The 19,073-nt window shown below is 38.6% G+C and overlaps 1 protein-coding gene and 1 pseudogene across 1 annotated transcript; both read right to left on the bottom strand.

Annotated features, from left to right (window-relative positions):
* Positions 1-2,252: 2,252 nt before the first annotated feature.
* Positions 2,253-5,726, bottom strand: mycla (MYCL proto-oncogene, bHLH transcription factor a). Its single transcript, XM_059565933.1, has 3 exons — positions 5,402-5,726; positions 4,197-4,786; positions 2,253-3,306 (listed from the first exon to the last, which is right to left on the bottom strand). The coding sequence occupies exons 2-3, from the start codon at positions 4,759-4,761 to the stop codon at positions 2,753-2,755; spliced, it is 1,119 nt and encodes a 372-aa protein (XP_059421916.1). The 5' UTR covers positions 4,762-4,786; positions 5,402-5,726; the 3' UTR covers positions 2,253-2,752.
* A 5,284-nt stretch (positions 5,727-11,010) lies between these two features.
* Positions 11,011-12,291, bottom strand: LOC132157570 (putative nuclease HARBI1; annotated as a pseudogene).
* Between the last annotated feature and the right edge of the window lie 6,782 nt (positions 12,292-19,073).

The following is a 19,073-nucleotide window of genomic DNA, read 5'->3' as shown; positions in this document are numbered from 1 at the left end:
TTTTAGAAATTATGCATCTCCATACCTAATATATCTAGCTTGTACACAGAATTCCTGTAATTTAATACTGCATTCATGCAAACTGTAAACGGCTTCAGTGATTATGCATTGACAGTCGTGGTGTTGCCAATAACTGAAGCTTTGGTCTGATGGCTGGGAGTCTAAAATCTCATTATAGACAAAACCCCGAATAGACAAAGACCCCCCACCAATCTAATCCCCCCCTCCCCATGTCTGAGGTACAACCTCTTCAGACAATCACAGCACAGAGGGCTGTGAGTTTCAAATGATGCCACTGGGTCTAGTTGAAGGCTTTCTCTATTCTTCTGAGATTGCATCCACACAATGTAACCCCTGAAATCCTAAAACCACTTAGGAATGTAATACACTGTATGACACACACACAACTGTTACAATTGCATTTGTAAATAAAACAAAGATTAGGGTATATTTTACAAGAATATACAATTTCAGTTTTTCTACTCTAAAATGTTTAATTGTTGAAATTAATTAATGTGTTATAATTTACCAAAAACAGCTATCTTTGTTTTTGTTTTTCATTGTACTATTGTACTATTTTATGTCCACAATATCAAGCACAGGCATGTATTTCCTGCATTTAAGGCAGCAATTTAATTTAACTGCAGTTAATTAGATGTAATACAAGATCATCATTTAAATCAAAGTCTTCCAATAATAAGGATGGCCCAATGTCTCAAAGCAAGTAAAACACACTGCAAATGCAAAACTTGCTTCTGTGCCACACCCAGACCAAAACGTTCAAAGACAGAGAGGGAGAGACATAAACACTGCCTGTTCTCTATCTAACTGCAGTTACATAACTCTCTGACGAAGAAAAAAGGAGAATTGAAAGAGACTGAAGAGAGAAAGAAACACAGTCAGGGATTAGGAAGTGGTAATGAAATTAGAGAGTGTGTGTGGCATTGATTAGCTTCACTAGGATCAGTGGGTCACTGGTTGTTCGGAGCTGTCTGACTTGCTGTGATTTTATGGGAATGGAATCTGGGTCAGTCGTTGGCTGCGATGGTGTCAGTATAAGGTCTGTATGTCTGAGAGAGAGAGAGAGACTTTTTATGTGTGGATTCTTATGTAATAGACTTTGAATAAAAGGGAGAGCGATATTACCTTTTTAGCACTGATGGAAAATAAACACACCAATAGCTGCACTATAACAAAAATGTCTAGTAGCTAAAGTTAACATTTTTAACAGTGGGAACAGTACGCAAGTGTCATATCCAACTTCACCCATAACACTTCTTACTCTTTTTTTTTTTTTTCAAATTAAAGCAGTAAAACATTAATATTGTTAAATGTTATTGGTTAAAAAATGAAATTACACCAATTATTTAAAATTGAAATTTCAGCAACCATTTCAGTCTTCAGTGGCACAAGATCTTTCTGAAAGCAATATAATATGCTGATTTTGGTGTTCAAATAACATTTATCACTGCTGAAAACAGCTGAGCTGCTTAATACTTTTGTGGCAACCATGATACTTTTTGTTCAGAATTTTTTTTAATCAAAGTTCAAAAGAACAAAATTTATTTGAAATAGAAAGTTTTGTATCAACAGACTAAACTAAACCCAATGTGAGGAAATTCAAAGGAAAAGGCATGCTGCTTACATCACTTCCTCTTTGGGCTTCCTGCATCCCAAAATGGACCTTTCCCACTTCTGCAGATTGAATTCATTCGAACAAATAAATTCATTCGAACAAATAAGACACGGGTGACTGCATGAGGGAACGAACAAGCTTCCGTATGTAACTGGCAATTTTTTTTTATTCAAATAAAATTAGTAAAATGATACTCCCATAAGCACAAGTCAGTTTTCACATCTCTATGTTGTCACCGTTTAACCTGTTGTTCAGGATAACTGGGGTAAAGGTGATTTTTGAACTACCGGTTTTTCATTAAATATCCAGGCTACATCCTCTTTCTGCTTTAACAGCAGGCACACCGAGGGAAGGATCTGAAAACTTTAAAGCTTTACTTTAGCCTTAATCGTTTTGCTGCACAAGACTGATCAAGTAGTGCAAGACAAACATCTCCCTTCGGAATCAAATTTTTACACTAGCTTAAACCACATTTTATTAGTTGGATTTTGTTCCAGTTGCTTTAGTGGATCAAGAACTAGAAATAATCTCAATTTACAGTTATTTGGCAAGTCTTAGTTTTGGACCCAAGTTCTGCCCATTAATTAAAACAAACAAAAAGAACAGGGAAAACCACTTATCATTTTAGATGCTTTATTCTTTAACAAAATAGAATCTCTGTGCAGTTTGTGAGTAGATACAAGAAGAGGACATCCTCTGAATATAGTATTTACAGCAGATTTTGTACAGATCATGTTATGAACAAGACTCTTCAAATTTTCTACACAACGTGTTCAGACACCATGCTCCCCTCACATTATACACCCTACACACCACCCACATGCATACAAACACCCACCCTTATCGCTACGGAGGTAAATTCATCAATATAACTCCCTCTGCATCGCCATCTGCTGAGGTTTATAAAAAGGCATTGCATGTGCACATTGAGTTCCCCACAGCTCAACTCAAGTGTAAAGTCCAGCACACACACATATACAGATCAAGAAGGGCATAATTCAATGTGGTTTTAAAGACCTCCCTGCAGTGTTTTAAGTGTCATTTTTGTGAATGATAAACAATCTTGTCCATAATGAGCTTTGGAAATATTGTTCCTAGTTAAAGCAGACTTTTTCTTTAGGAGTTCTGTAAAACACTGATCCTGCGGAGAAGCTGCTGTTGTTTGGCTTTGAGTTTTCTCTTCTCCTGAGCTTGACGCCGCTGGCGTGTGTGCAGCTGCAGCAGGTATTCAGTCGCCTGCGTCAGAATCGCCACCTTTGAGGTCTTTGAGGTTGCAGACAAACCTGGAATCTCCTCCCGGAGCGCCTGGAACCTCGAGCGAAGGTCGTCTCTCCTCTTTCTCTCCAGAAAGTTCCGACGCAGCTCACAGGAGTCCTCGGAGTCTGATGTGGCAGGGGAAGAAAGTAGATATGAGGGAGAGGATGAAGGCTCCAGACGAGGCCGCTTGCTCACAGACTCAATCTCATCGAAGTCATCCTCAGGATCCGTGTCAGGGGATGGGGCGGCGTAATTGTGCTGCTGCCGATGCAGAGATACGTGGAAGCGCTTGGGACATGGTCCAAATGGATCAGCACTCACTGTAATGGTTACTGGCGTACGCCGACTCTGAGGGCGGCCACGTTTTGGTCGGTTGTCTACGGTCACCACGTCAATCTCGTCATCGTCCTCATCTGAGGCAATAAAACATTTGGCACATTTAGCAAAAGCACTTCAAATCAATCAAGACATTTTACAAATGCTAAAACACTTGATCAGACTCAAAACATTTCACAAAAAACAAAAAGGACAAGGAATCAAACGAATTCCAATCAATGCATCCACTGTCAATCTGTTGAATGTTTACGGGTCTAAGCAAGAAGTTGCAATCTGTCTCTACAGCTACATAAGCCATTTTTAAACTTGTTTTGCTTTTTTTTTTTTATTATGCATGGTTTAAATGACCGAACTATTTAAAACTAAAAACATTACTTTAAAGACCCATTATAATAAAGAACAATTCCCAAAACTGATGTGTGAGCAGTGCTGTTGTTGTTGTTAGCTAAAACTATACAAAATTAAAACTGGAACAAAAATTTTACAAAAAAAATGCATTAAAATGTGTAAATAATGCCGTCTTGGCCACCATCTAAAAAATAATTTTTTACATAAATACTTTATTAAAAAAGTCTGAAAGTTCTCTTTACATGGAAACGACACATTACCTTGCCTGCAGCAAAAAAATGTGTTTTATGAAGTTAAGTGTCTCTGGTGAAAGGGAGTTTCCCCTCGCTACTGTACAGAGAGTAGGAAAAACTGGGAGAGGAGATGGAATGGACTACAGTACAGTGAGGAGAGGAATGGAATAGCATCAACTAATTCACATCAGCTTTTAGCCGCTAAGTGGCTTCGGCTTCTTGTGGAACAATATTCTTTGGAGATATGTGAAGTTAAAGATTACTTAAATTCCATCTTCATAAAACATGGTACACAGCAGACCATCACCTCATTGTCTCAGCATCATTCTGAAGTACAGATCAACTCATGCCATTAGTCTGGGAGATAATCACATTTAGGCTCTTACCGGATGAGTCGGAGCGACACTCAGAACCGGAGGAGCCCGCAGTCACTTTCTTGTTATGCGGGACAGGGAGCTCCAGGACTGCGGCGGGGCTCACACATTGTGACGCTTGGGTCCCGGTCACGGGCGTGCCCGATGCGGCACGAGCAGCTTTCTGTGCGCTCGAGGTCTGAATCAGAGCGGTCACCGGAGCTCGCTCCCCATGAGCCACTTTTTCCAGCCGGTGACTCGTGGAAAAGCCGCTCCACATGCAGTCTTTGATAACGATAGAGCCCAGATTCCCAAAAAGGTCTAGTGGGTCAAACTTGTGCAGCCCCTCGTACTCCTCATCACATGTTAATAGCTTAGGCGGCGCCCACCCGAGCCGGTCCCCCGGTAACGACAGAAGCCAGTCCCCATCCAGCGTCCTTGAGGGCGACATGGGTGGGGTAGGAAGCAGCTCGAATTTCTTCCATATATTCTCGCTAGGAGCTGTGGACTTCAAGAAATCTTCCTCAGTGTCAATCTCGTCGTAAAAGTAGTGCTCCATGTCCCAGCCGTACAGTGTGTGAGTGTTTACTCCAGGCATTGCTGCAGAACTTCTACAAGATTATCTGTGAAGACAACGAGTCATTAGATCAAATGATGCCTGCCCACGTGGAGTTCAACTGCGTCGCAATGCACAAGCAAAATCGCACACCCTAATTACAAATGCTCGCTCAATGCATTGCTCAATGCACACTTGCAATGCTAAAAAGCTCAATATTTACATGCAAACTCATCACTAAATGCATTACAAACTTGATTTTTACACGCAATCCCTTACGCTCGCGATTTATCAATTGCATTTATGAAATGCACTAATTAAAGCAAACATAACATTTCTGTATCACATGCATACTTGCATATAATCTCATATAAAGTGTTTGTGCAACACCAAAACAACTAAAGTAACAAGTCATGTTTACGATCACTAACAGGAAATTTTATAACCAACCACTGCAGATTAAAAGTCTCAAAGAAACCAACGGTTTGCAATGTAAATACGTTTTTGCCGTAAAGATTAGACGCACTAATGAGGGGGTAATGTTAAAGGGAGCACCCGGTCCGATTAAAGGATCCAGGAAATGTTCAACAGCCCACGGGTTCACTCCAAAGTTTACAAAGAAATGTACTTTGAATTAATGTCAGAAAAAGTTAATGGTATTCTGGTGTAAAAATGCACTTACCATGGGGTCGCAGACCTGCAAAGTCCAGGCAGAGTCCACGGGACGCGCAGAACAGAACAAAGAAGCGCAGCGTCCGGTAGAACTCCGGTTCACACGCGCTCACTAAACAATAGAGCGCTTCTCCAGCCGCCTTTGTTTTACGGTCGTTTAACCTGAACAACGAGACAAGCTTTTTTTTCGCTTGCGGAAATAAAGCGGGTGTCCTGTTACAACGGCAGCAACGATCGATCCGCGTGGTGCAGTGCAGCCGCACCCTCCCCCAGCCCGCTGCCGGTAAAAGTGCTTTCGCGCCAGATCTGCGTCTTTGTGTGCGAGAGCCCTCCGTGGACCCACCCACCGGAGGCGTTGGGCGGGGAGAGCGTGTGAACCGCCGCTTATTGTGAATGTGAATGCAATTTGCAGCACTAAAATAATTATTTGAATGAAAATAGAAGCCTCTACGTCACAACTCCAATCTAATCACGACTGAGCTGATGAGTTCTTCTAATTTTCTTCTGATGCATGGCGCACTAATCAATATTTGTGTCTGAACTGGCGATGAAGACGCGCATTACTGCACTCTGTACCTTTTATTAAAGGATCTGTTGATAAATTCAACAGATTCTTTTAAAATTATATTTGTTGTTTGTTTTATTAACACGATAATAGGTATTAAACATCACCAAAGTGTTGCAGGCAGGAAAAGATAAAATAGTAGGCTACTTCTAAAAATAGAAAAATTAAAGCAATGCAATTTTTAATAAAAACGGAAATAAAACATAAAATGCCATTAATTAAAATAATAAAATCAAACTACTAGATTTGATTATTGTTTTGCATCCTTATGCAAATACGCTTCAAATCCTAATAAAAGAAAAAGAAAGTGTGTGTCATAGAATATTTGTAGCCTATTAATATTATCTTCTCTTTCTGCTTCGATTTCTTACAATTATTTTTCCCTCGCCCATTAAATCATCACTTGTCCAGAAAATGCTTTGCCTTTCCCCCAAAAGTCCCAAACAATTTCTTTACAAGATTATATCTTGACACTTTGCTCAAAGCCTTCATGTATAATGCATTAAAGGGTATAATGCATTCATAATGTGTTTTATAATATATTAGTCTATATCTTGTCATAAATACCAAATTTAAAAAACATATTGTTACAATTAATTTATAAGTGATATAATGTATTAACCGTGGTTACAATTATTCAAGAGATTGTACAATGTTATAAATTGCATTATAAGGCATAATCCATGCATTAAAACTACTTTTATAATTTATTATACATAAGGGCTTTAAGTAAAGTGTTACGGATTATCTTAGATGAAATATTTATTATATTTATTTATTAATAAATATTACATTTATTTATTTTTAGTAAATCTTTTTATCTCAAATAATCTGTTCCACAGACTAATTGCATGAAGTTCTTTTGTCCATGTCTTATTAACATTTGTTGGAGAACTGTTTGTGCATTTCTTTTTATTACATGACTTCAGTCAGATATTCCAACTCTGATACTTTTGTTCTGGCAATATAGCCACATCTATTGTTCTTGTGGAGCCAAGATTTATTTTTAATTTTTTGCCATTTGGATTTTGCACTCACACAGAAGATTTGTGGTTTAGTATAGAGGAGTTAATGGTTGTGTTGCTGTTGACGTCAGAGTCTGTCCATGCACCCCTCCACCCCTGGCCACACAACACACTCCTCACTGAGAGCACAGCATGAATGATAGACGAGTAGAGGTGTTATCTAATGCTTGACCTCACAGGGAATCACACATCTACGCAAATGACCGGAGCACATCCAACAATATGTGGAGAAATGTCTAGCAGGTCATATCATGCCAAAATATCTCTAACTGGTCTATTTCAGAAGCTGTGTACAGATAATTTGTAGATATGGAAAGTAAAAAGTTTATGTATTACAGTAAAAAATGTCAATGCTAAAAGAGAAATGTGTCTGGTGTGCTCCTCATGCATGATGAAGGATAAAGACAAAGAAAGGGTCCACTAATGTAGGAATGCAGTGGTTGTCTTTAGTAGCCTATACTTTTGTAATCTGAAAGTGTTTACAGCTGAGCAGGAAAGGTGGAGAAATGTGAGTTCTGGAACAGTGATTTTTGTCCTAACAACCAGTTCAACATTTCTTATAATGTACTGGCCAGAACTGTTGTGTACAGTCAGTTTATTTTTACTAAATATAAAAAGTCTGGGAGACACATATTTGAGCGTGCTGTGCTCTATTAACTGCAATGGACATCTATTGTATAAGTCTGGTCAGTCAAAACAGACAGTCAAGGGGTCAAAAAGCTTATAGAGGGCAGTCCGTCCACGTACAAAGAACCCCCCCCCCCCACCTCTCTAGAAGCTAATGTACACACTCACCTCAGACGCTCGGGCGCCTCCTACTGCATAAAGGATCCATGACATTTCCTTGCATGAAAGAAACAAAAGATTTTATTTGCTTTCTTCCATCCCCCATTCAGAAAGAAAGCTCATACTCTCTTCTTTCCTGCCGGAAGGGTTTGCATATAGAGAATTGCATAATACTAACAGTAATAAAATGAAATGACATAGGACAAATATCAACAACAACAGCAACAATAATATAATGATATAGAAAAAAATAGACAAGTAGGACTATCTATCTATCTATCTATCTATCTATCTATCTATCTATCCGTCCGTCTGTCTGTCTGTCTGTCTGTCTGTCTGTCTAGTCTTTCAGACCAAACAAAACCAAATAATGTAATCCGTTTTTAAATTTAGTTGAATTTTAGCATCTTATACCTTTATCAATGAACCGTGATGTTCATGTAACATTGTTTTATTGTTACCTAATGTTTCTTTTATTTTATAATACTAGAATATTTTTACATTTAACTTATTTTTACATCCTTGGGTATTTAAACTCTAGACTCAACCCTCTCTGAGCATCACTTACTGACACAAAAGCTGTTGCCCAAAGACATGCCAACAGTATCCAAATCGCCCGCTCCTCAGTTCTTTTTTTTCGCTCCTCTTCTCCCACTCCCTTTCTTCTTCACCCCACCATCCCCCTCTTAAGCTTGCCAATGTCTTTGTTAAGGCAACAGATTATCCACTAAGGACGCTCCATGTGCTGGGAGCTGGTATTGTTCTAGCCTCAGTCTCATATGCGCATGTGAAGGAAGGATGGAGGCTTGACACCTTTTGGCAGTTATTATAACCTCTTATTTACACACATTCACACTCTCTACAGAGGAATTTAAAAAGAGTAAACAGCTTCATTAGGTGAAAATGAGGTTCTGTACATGAATAATAATTGATTGTACACATGCAAATTGACTGACGGTGAAAGGCCTAGTATGTTCAGACACAGAGTTAAAGTAAACATAAGCTATAGAAGAAGACAAAAGATCTGCTGAAATAGTCCCTCAGTCATTTGTAGAGTGTTTGAGAATAGTCTGCATGATCTTTAGACCAGCTCTTGTTTCTGCTCACAATCCCTTTTCATCTCAGCTCACCTTTAACCCCTTTGACCCCCAATAACCTCAGACTTTCTTGTCTTATAGAGACCACTATGCAGAAAGATTTTATGTGAGAACTCTGAGCTGTGTGCACATGTTGCAAGTTTATGAAGTTTATCTTGTTGTTTATACTGTTCAAAAGTTTGGGTCAAGATTCAATAATTTTCTTTTTCTCTTTAAAAAAAAAAATATTCAGCAAGGATACGCTAAACGTATCAAAAGTGAGAGTAAATATGTTTGCAATATGAAAATATATATTTAAAATAAATGCTGTTCTTTTGAACTTTCTATTCATCTAAGAATCCTGAAAAAAGTATCAAAGAAATGTTAAGCACCACAACTGGGGGTTGTTTCATAAAAGAAGCTTAGAAAAGCGGGGATTAAAGTCCAAAACCTGACTTGAATGAGCCGAGCTAAACATCCGCGCTTAAATTGGTTCCATAACAGTAAGTTGAGGATCATGTGATCTTACTAATTTGAGTCAGGTTTAAATAGTCTAGATAATTGCGCGTGCACGCCATTGTTTAAAAGTCCTGAAAAGTCGAGCATGGGTCAAACTATTTACTGTGGGCTACCATGGCAACAAAAGGAAAAGATAGAGCAGCGATGTTCACGGCAACGGAACAGCGTTTGCTATTGGAAACATATGAAGAATTTAAAGATGTCATCACCAAAAAAGGCAATACAGCAGTAATAAATAAAGCAAGAGAGAAAGGTTGGCAGGAAATTGCTGATCGTCTCAATGCGTAAGTACGCTACTGTGCTATTTAAAATACCTTATCAACATTGAATGTGTGTCACAATACATTGCAAAGTTTGTGCGTGAATAACCGTAACGTTAATTGCTTTCACGCAGCAGCAACTTAAGTGAAGGAAAAAGAACCTGGCAGCAGGTGAAAATAAAATATAAAAATATAGTTCAGAATGGTAAGTAAATCCAATGGTATGTATATATGTAATCAATGCCAGCTTGAAGTTACAACTATTCAGGTTTTTTTAAATGTATTTTTTTAAATTGCAGCGACCAAAAAGAAGGGAGGGCCACCACCAGCCAGCTTCACTCCTGCAGAGGAGCTGGCTTTGGAAATTAATAAAGGGAGGCCCGTCCTTGAGGGTATAGAGGGGGGGGGCATCATCTAAAATTATATCACGTAGTATAAGGAGTGAGTATATAAAAGGTGTGTGTGTGTTTTATTATCATTATTCCTTCCTGACTAACTGATTTCCTCCCTCCTTAGGCATTGTAAGCCTAAGTACACCATAGCAGTAATATCACGTAGAGGTACTTGTGCTACTGTAGTGGTGCATTTTGGTAAAACAAAAAAAAAAAAAAAATTCTATCAAGATTCTGTATGCTTTATGGATCCACCAGACATCATGTTGCCTGTGAGTATGAGACCTTTTAAATCAGTCATGTAAGCTAATGAGTTTAATCAGTGGTCACCAGGAGAAGGCCCATCAGTTGAGGAGGATGAGGAGACTGTGTCTGTATGTTCAAGGAGGCCTGAGGTAGTCACAGGTTCCATGTGATGCTGTATTGAATATTAAAAAGTGTACTTGTGTGATAAAATGACCATAATGTGTTTTCAGGATGCTGACACTGTTCTAAAGCCCTCTCAGTCTGGGACCACATGTGACAAAGTGAGTATTAAGAAATGCAAACAATGTGACAAGAGTATTCAATGAAATAACTTGAATCTATGTTGCTACAGAACCCAGAAAACATAAGTAGTGTATAAACGCTACCTCCTTAAACAAATGGACGCGATTTATATCGACATCCAGTATAAAAAACTGAAGATGAGGAAGTTGGAGCTGGAAATTCAACAGCTACAGAAAAATGCAAGTAGAACTACCATTTTTAAAAAAGGAAAAAAAAAACGTTACCTTTTTGATCACTTTCCACAAAATTTATTTGTGTGTTTTCACCCCTAACAGGCAGATTCACTCTGAATAAAGACAAATCACATTAAATACTTTGACTTCTGTGTGTTTGTTCAACTAAGGAGAAAGTTGAGGGGCCAGTGGAAAATTTTAAAAGCTACACATGGTTTAGACCATATTAAGCAAAATAATTATTTTCATATGTGTCTCGTATAAGTCTGCCTGTTTAGTTTTCTTCCAATACTGCTTCATTGCCCCAGTCTTCCTCTTCAACAATCCTTGGTTGCCTCCCTCTCCTCAGACAAGCAATGTTATGGAGGACTACACAAGCAACTACAATGTCACATGCCCTAGGTGGAGTCACTCTGAGGTGCTTCAGACACTGAAACCTTGACTTTATCAGCCCAAATGCCATCTCTATACGACCTCTTGTGCGTGCATGGGCAATGTTGTAGTGGTGCTGTGCCTCTGTCTGGGGCTCCTGATAGGGAGTCAAGAGGTAAGGCAGGCATGGGTATCCCTTGTCTCCCAGCAAAACTCCTGAGAATTATCCTGCATAGACAGAATGAATATATATATAATGTAGTGTGTTTTTTTTTTTTTAAGACTTTTTGCGATTTAAGTGATTACTAGCATACCTCTTGCTAGTTGCTGGTAGAGAGATGAGGCTCTAAAGATTCTGGAGTCATGCACAGAGCCTGGCCATTTGGCCTCTACATTTGTGATGATGCAATCTGCATCACTAATCATCTAAAATAAATTAAACCTGTAGGTCACTACATTTTAATTGCAATGAACTAAACACTGGTGCCCAGGTTAGTACAGAACACTTAGTGCTAGAGCATAGCCTTCAATATCATCTCAGTGGGACCGTACCTGTACATTGATGCTGTGTACTGATTTCCTATTCACAAAGTCCGTTTCATGTGGACCAGACGGACACTTAATACGCACATGGGTGCAGTCCAATGCACCGATAACATTTGGGAAACCTAGGAAAATTATGTTTGTTTTAAATATGTCCCATGTAAAATCAACAGTCAAGAAATATTTCCATGTTTTATAGTTATTTGAACTTACCAGCTATTCCATAAAAGGCATGTTTAATGGTACGAATAGCTTCGTGGCCAGGGAATGTGATGAACACATTGAGTAGTCTTTTTAAAGAAAGGTACACCGTTCGTACAGAGCGGCAAACTGATGCTTTGCTGATATTCTCTGCATCCCCAACTGTGTACAAAAATGTTCCACTGGCAAAAAAGCGAAGTGCAATGCACACCGTCTGTGGGACTGCGAGCGCTCTGTTGCGGCGAGTATTATTTTCAATGTATGGGTTTAGTAATCTACAAATATATGCAATCCCATCTCTTGAGTACCTATAACGCTCATACAGGTAGCTGTCATTAAAAGCCAATGGGTCTGACCTGTCTCTGAAAGTTCTCTCTCTTTGAAATGCCCTCCGCAAGACTATAGCTCCCTCATCCACCACCTCATCTATGAAAGGACATTAAGTTTGGAAACGATTTCAGCTCCCTATTTATATAATTTTAATTACCAAACTCACCAATTAAACACACAAGTTTTGAACATTTCTTAGTGTATTTATACCTTATAATTTCTTACATTTATTAGTAAAGTACATTTGCTTATTTATTTAAAAAAAAAATTATTAATAGTGGTTAAGTAAAATAAAATGACATCGAAATACCAGAAGGTGAGTATAAATGGTATGCTCGTTAAGCCTGAACTCAGACTTAGCCTGACAGTTAGCCTGCCCCGGACCAGGTTAATTTGCCAGCATAAGTTGCCGGGGTAACGGAGTTTGAACTTTTGTAAGTTTGATTTATGAAACCGAATCTACCAAAAATAAGCCTGACTAACCGAAATAAGCCTGGCTTATACTCTAATCTTGGTTTATGGAACAACCCTCTGTTTTCAATAATAAGATAATGATAATAATAATAATAATAATAATAGGAAATGTTTCTTCAGCACCAAATCAGCCAATTAGAATTATTATATAATAATGAAGACTGGGAAATTCAGCGTTGACATCACAGGAATCGATTGGATTTAAAATATATTAAAACAGTAAACAGTTAGGTTAGATATTTAAATTGAAATAATATTTCACAGTACACTACATTTTGCTGTAATTTTGGTCAAATAATCAGTTTGGGATATAGTTAAAAAAAATAATGGCATTGTTTTCTGAGTATGGGCCATCCAAAAAGCACAATTCACATGATAAGTGAACTGTAGAGATCAGAGAAGACTGTTTAAAATGTATTGTCATTGTATTTGTTTGTGTGCTCATACTGATTTTTCACAGTGACTTTAGAAAGTGACGTTAGAATCTCTCTAAGGTGGCATTTTATTTTCTATTTTGCAGTGTTTGGCTAAATCATATGCGTTTATTTTTCAGTCTATGTAATTGTATTGCTATCCAGCAGATGACGCCACAACCTAAAATTCATGCAGTCATATCCTCAGTCAGAACGCAGTTTTTGTTGATAGTTGAGTTTAATTTGAATAGTTTAAATGCTAGTCATGTTACTTCTCTGAAGCCATATGATAATAATAGATAACAAGAATACAGAGCATATATGTAGCAAATCATGACAATAACAGAAGAGAAATCAGTTTTAGAAATTAAATAAACTCTTACGAGTAGGCTACACACAGAAGAAATGGAGCAACGCATTTAACAAAAATCTCAAGCCATTTTCATGCCTTATCAAGCAAACAACGTGTGTCCATGAATGAACATACATGCTTATGAGAACACATGCGAGTTACAGAAGACAAATCCACAGTATCAGTTTCACATTCAGCATACTCATTTCAGAATGTTTACGTGTGTTTTGTTACTGACCACAAAAGCTGAGTGCACAAAACCCACTCACACGCTCAGGTTTGATGTGAAGATTCTAAGTATATGCGTCAGTCAATCTATGAATATTTACACTGTCAAACATCGTATAGATTTTAAAATATTGCTTATTTATAAAGCCCTGACCCTTACGAAAAATAACCATGGTTTTATTATAGTAAAACTGTAGTAACCCATGGTTTTTTGGCGTGTTGACTACCATTTGTATAACCACAGATTTACTACAAATACCATGGTTAAACTATGGTTAATATAGCAAAACCATGGTTAATTTGTGGTTACCATGGTTTAACTGTAGTAACCATGGTTTTTTGGTTTTATTTGTAGTAAAACCATGGTTAATTTTCGTAAGGGCATGGTATAGCACCTCAGTATTTGAATGAGCTCTTGTTACATTATAATCCTCCACGTCCGCTGCGTTCTCAAAACTCAGTTAATTTGAAAATACCAATATCAAAATCAACTGCGGGCGGCAGATCCTTTTCCTATTTAGCGCCTAAACTCTGGAATAACCTATACCAACATTGTTCGGGAGGCAGACACACTCTTGCAGTTTTCATCTAGATTAAAGACCCATCTCTTTAACCTGGTTTACACATAACATAATATGCTTTTAATATCCAAATCCGTTAAAGGATTTTTAGGATGCATTAATTAGGTAAACCGGAACCGGGAACACTTCCCATAACACCCGATGTACTTGCTACATCATTAGAAGAATAGCATCTACTCTAATATTAGTCTGTTTCTCTCTTATTCCGAGATCACCATAGCCACCAGATCCAGTCTGTATCCAGATCATAGGGTCACTATCCAGTAGGTATCCAGACCAGATGGTGGATCAAGTCAAGTCACCTTTATTTATATAGCACTTTAAACAAAATACATTGCGTCAAAGCAACTGAACAACATTCATTAAGAGAACAGTGTGTCAATAATGCAAAATGATAGTTAAAGGCAGTTCATCATTGAATTCAGTGATGTCATCTCTGTTCAGTTAAATGGTGTCTGTGCATTTATTCGCAATCAAGACAACGATATCGCTGTAGATGAAGTGACCCGAATCGGCAAGGAACCGAAACTCCAACGGTGACAGAATGGAGAAAAAAAACCTTGGGAGAAACCAGGCTCAGTTTGGGGGCCGGTTATCCTCTGACCAGACGAAACCAGTAGTTCAATTCCAGGCTGCAGCAAAGCCAGATTGTGCAGAAGAATCATCTGTCTCCTGTGGTCTTGTCCTGGTGGTCCTCTGAGACAAGGTCTTTACAGGGGATCTGTATCTGGGGCTCTAGTTGTCCTGGTCTCCACTGTCTTTCAGGGCAATAGAGGTCCTTTCTAGGTGCTGATCCACCATCTGGTCTCGATACGTACTGGATCCGGGTGACTGCAGTGACCCTCTGATCTGGATACAGACTGGATCTGGTGGCTACAGTGACCTCGGAATAAGAGAGAAACAGACAAATATTAGCGCAGATGCCATTCTTCTAATGATGTAGCAAGTACATAGGGTGTTATGGGAAGTGTTCCCGGTTCCGGTTTACCTAATTAATGCAGCCTAAAAATCCTTTAACGGATTTGGATATTAAAAGCATATTAGTATGTTATGTATAAGCCAGGTTAAAGAGATGGGTCTTTAATCTAGATGAAAACTGCAAGAGTGTGTCTGCCTCCCGAACAATGTTAAGTAGGTTATTCCAGAGTTTAGGCGCTAAATAGGAAAAGGATCTGCCGCCCGCAGTTGATTTTGATATTCTAGGTATTATCAAATTGCCTGAGTTTTGAGAACGTAGCAGACGTAGAGGATTATAATGTAAAATGAGCTCATTCAAATACTGAGGTGCTAAACCATTCAGGGCTTTATAAGAAATAAGCAATATTTTAAAATCTATATGATGTTTGTGTATGATGATACATCTTCATTCACTGCTACGAACTGATGGCGGTCATATAAGTACGATTTAAACCATGCTAATGCACTTCCATTAATGCCAACAAAGTGTTCAAGTCTATGCAATAGAATGTTGTGGTCAGTTGTGTCAAACGCAGCACTAAGTTCCAATAAAAACTAATAGAGAGATACACCCACGATCAAATGATAAGAGCAGATCATTTGTAACTCTAAGGAGAGCAGTCTCAGTACTATGATAGTCTAAATCCTGACTGGAAATCCTCACATATACCATTTTTCTCTAAGAAGGAATATAATTGTGAGGATACCACCTTTTCTAGTATCTTGGACAGAAAAAGGAGATTTGAGATTGGTCTATAATTAACTAGTTCTTTGGGGTCAAGTTGTGGTTTTTTGATGAGAGGCTTAATAACAGCCAGTTTGAAGGTTTTGGGGACATATCCTAATGACAATGAGGAATTAATAATAGTCAGAAGAAGATTTATGACTTCTGGAAGCGCCTCTTTTAGGAGCTTAGATGGTATAGGGTCTAGCATCCATGTTGTTGGTTTAGATGATTTAACACGTTTATACAATTCTTCCTCTCCTATAGTAGAGAATGAGTGGAACTGTTCCTCAGGGGATCTGTAGTGCACTGTCTGATGCGATACTGTAGCTGACGGCTGAATGGTTGCAATTTTATCTCTAATAGTACCGATTTTAGAAGTAAAGTAGTTCATAAAGTCATTACTGCTGTGGTGTTGGGAAATGTCAACACTTGTTGAGGCTTTATTTTTCGTTAATTTAGCCACTGTATTGAATAAATACCTGGGGTTATGTTTGTTTTCTTCTAAAAGAAAAGAAATCGGATCTAGCAGTTTTTAAATGCTTTTCTGTAGGATAGGTTACTTTCCCACCAAGCAATACTAAAAATACCTCTAGTTTTGTTTTCTTCCAACTGCGCTCCATTTTTCGGGCTGCTCTCTTTAGGGTGCGAGTATGCTCATTATACCATGGTGTCAAACTGTTTTCCTTAACCTTCCTTAAGCGTAAAGGAGCAACTGTTTTTAAAGTGCTAGAAAAGAGAGTCCATAGTTTCTGTTACATCATCAAGTTGTTCTAAGGTTTTGGATATGCTAAGGAATTTGGATACATCAGGAAGATAACTTAAAAAGCAGTCTTTTGTGGTAGAAGTGATGGTTCTTCCATACTTGTAACAAGAAGTAGAATTTACAATTTTGGCTATATGAATTTTGCAAAGAACTAAATGATCTGAGATATCATCACTTGGCTGCATAATTTCAACACTATCAACATCAATTCCATGTGACAGTATTAAATCTAGAGTATGATTTCGACAATGAGTGGGTCCTGAAACGTGTTGTCTAACCCCAATAGAGTTCAGAATGTCTATAAATGCTAATCCCAATGCATCTTTTTCATTATCAACATGGATATTAAAATCACCAACTATTAAAACTTTATCTGTAGCCAGAACTAACTCGGATGTAAAATCACCAAACTCTTTAATAAAGTCTGTATGGTGCCCTGGTGGCCTGTATACAGTAGCCAGTACAAACATAACATGGGATTTATCATTAACATTTGTTTCTCTGGATAATGTTATATGAAGCACCATTACTTCAAACGAGTTATACTTGTAGCCTGCCCTCTGAGAAATCCTGAAAATGTTGTTATAAATTGAAGCAACACCTCCCCCTTTGCCTTTTTAGACGCAGCTCATGTTTATAACAGTAATCTTGGGGGGTGGACTCATTTAAAATAATGTAATCATCAGGTTTTAGCCAGGATTCTGTCAAAAAGAGCACATCTATATTATGATCAGTGATCATATTATTTACAAAAAGTGTTTTCGTAGAAAGGGATCTGATATTCCATAAGCCAAGCTTTATCATTTGTTTATCCATATTGCATCTGTTTTTTATTTGTTGAACCTCAATTAAATTGTTAATCTTAACTTGCTTTGGATGTTTTTTGCATTTTCTAGTTCGGGGAACAGACACAGTCTCTATAGTGTGATATCTACGTAGGTGAAAGAGTCTCTATGTGCTGAGAATAAACTGACCTCTGTTTAGCGAGTCTGTCTGCTTCCTGACCTGGGCCCCAGTTAGTCAAGTATAAACACCAAGACTATTTGCCATATTTCTAGAGAGAGAATAGTGGCGCCACCCCAGGAGGGATGAAGACCATCTCTTTTCAACAGGTCAGGTCTGCCCCAAAAGCTTGTCCAATTGTCTATGAAACCTATGTTATTCTGTGGGCACCACTTAGACATCCAGCCATTGAGTGATGACAATCTGCTATGCATTTCGTCACCATGGTAAGCAGGAAGGGGACCAGAGCATATTACAGTGTCTGACATCGTGCTTGCAAGTTCACACACCTCTTTAATGTTATTTTTAGTGATCTCCGACTGGCGAACATCATTAGCGCCGGCATGAATAACAATCTTACTGTATTTACGTTTAGCATTAGCCAGCACTTTTAAATTTGCCAAGATGTCAGGCGCTCTGGCTCCCGGTAAACACTTGACTATGGTGGCTGGTGTCTCTATATTCACGTTCCGTACAATAGATTCACCAATAACTAGAGCACTTTCATCAGGTCTTTCAGTGGGTGCATCACTGAGTGGGGAGAACCCGTTTAATGTTTTGATCGGAAACAGAAGAGTGGTGTTTTGACCCAGGACTACGCCATCTCACTGTCACCCAGTTGCCCTGCTGCAGGGGCTCTGTTGCCGGAACTGAACAATGTACAAGAATCCCTGAGCTAGACGCATCCAAAGCCGCATCTAGAGCCCTAACATTCTTACTGTCCTCAATTAAAGTTTGGATGCGTGTCTCTAATTCTGAAATCTTCTGTCAGCCTAACTATTTCCCTGCATTTATCACATGTGAATCCCTCATCTGCGACAGAGATAGATCTGTACATGTGACAAGAGGTGCAAATAATAATAGCAGGAGAAGCCATTACTCACCGTGCTTGATGAAATATTCTTACTGAGGTTGTTTGATGAACTTGTGAAAAACTGGAGCGAGAGAGGAGATGAGAAAAGAAAACAGCGATAGTTTCGAATGAAAACGCTAATGACAAGCTAACAAGTGCTCACCTAGAAAGGACCTCTACAACCCTGAAAGACAGCGGAGACCAGGACAACTAGAGCCCCAGATACAGATCCCCTGCAAAGACCTTGTCTAAGACGACCACAAGAAACAGATGATTCTTCTGTACAATCTGACTTTTCTGCAGCCTGGAATAGAACTGCTGGTTTCGTCTGGTCAGGGGAGAACTGGCCCCCCAACTGAGCCTGGTTTCTCCCAAGGTTTTTTTCTCCATTCTGTCACCGATGGATGACATCACTGAATTCAATGATGAATGCCTTTAACTGTCATTTTGCATTATTGACACACTGTTTTCCTAATGTTATGTCCCACATATGTCTAGGGGTAAATGTGGACGCAACAAAAGTAAAATATTTTAAAGAGCG

The sequence above is a fragment of the Carassius carassius genome, chromosome 14 (assembly GCF_963082965.1).
Source record: "Carassius carassius chromosome 14, fCarCar2.1, whole genome shotgun sequence".
NCBI lineage: Eukaryota > Metazoa > Chordata > Actinopteri > Cypriniformes > Cyprinidae > Carassius > Carassius carassius.
The sequence above is the reverse complement of the archived record's forward strand: the minus strand, read 5'-3'. Positions and strand labels throughout refer to the sequence as shown.

Coding starts and splice junctions, on each gene's coding strand:
- mycla (XM_059565933.1), bottom strand. CDS start 4,761: ATGCCTGGAGTAAACACTCACACACTGTACGGCTGGGACATGGAGCAC. Junction 3,307..4,196: donor GTGTCGCTCCGACTCATCCG/GTAAGAGCCTAA, acceptor TTATTGCCTCAG/ATGAGGACGATGACGAGATT.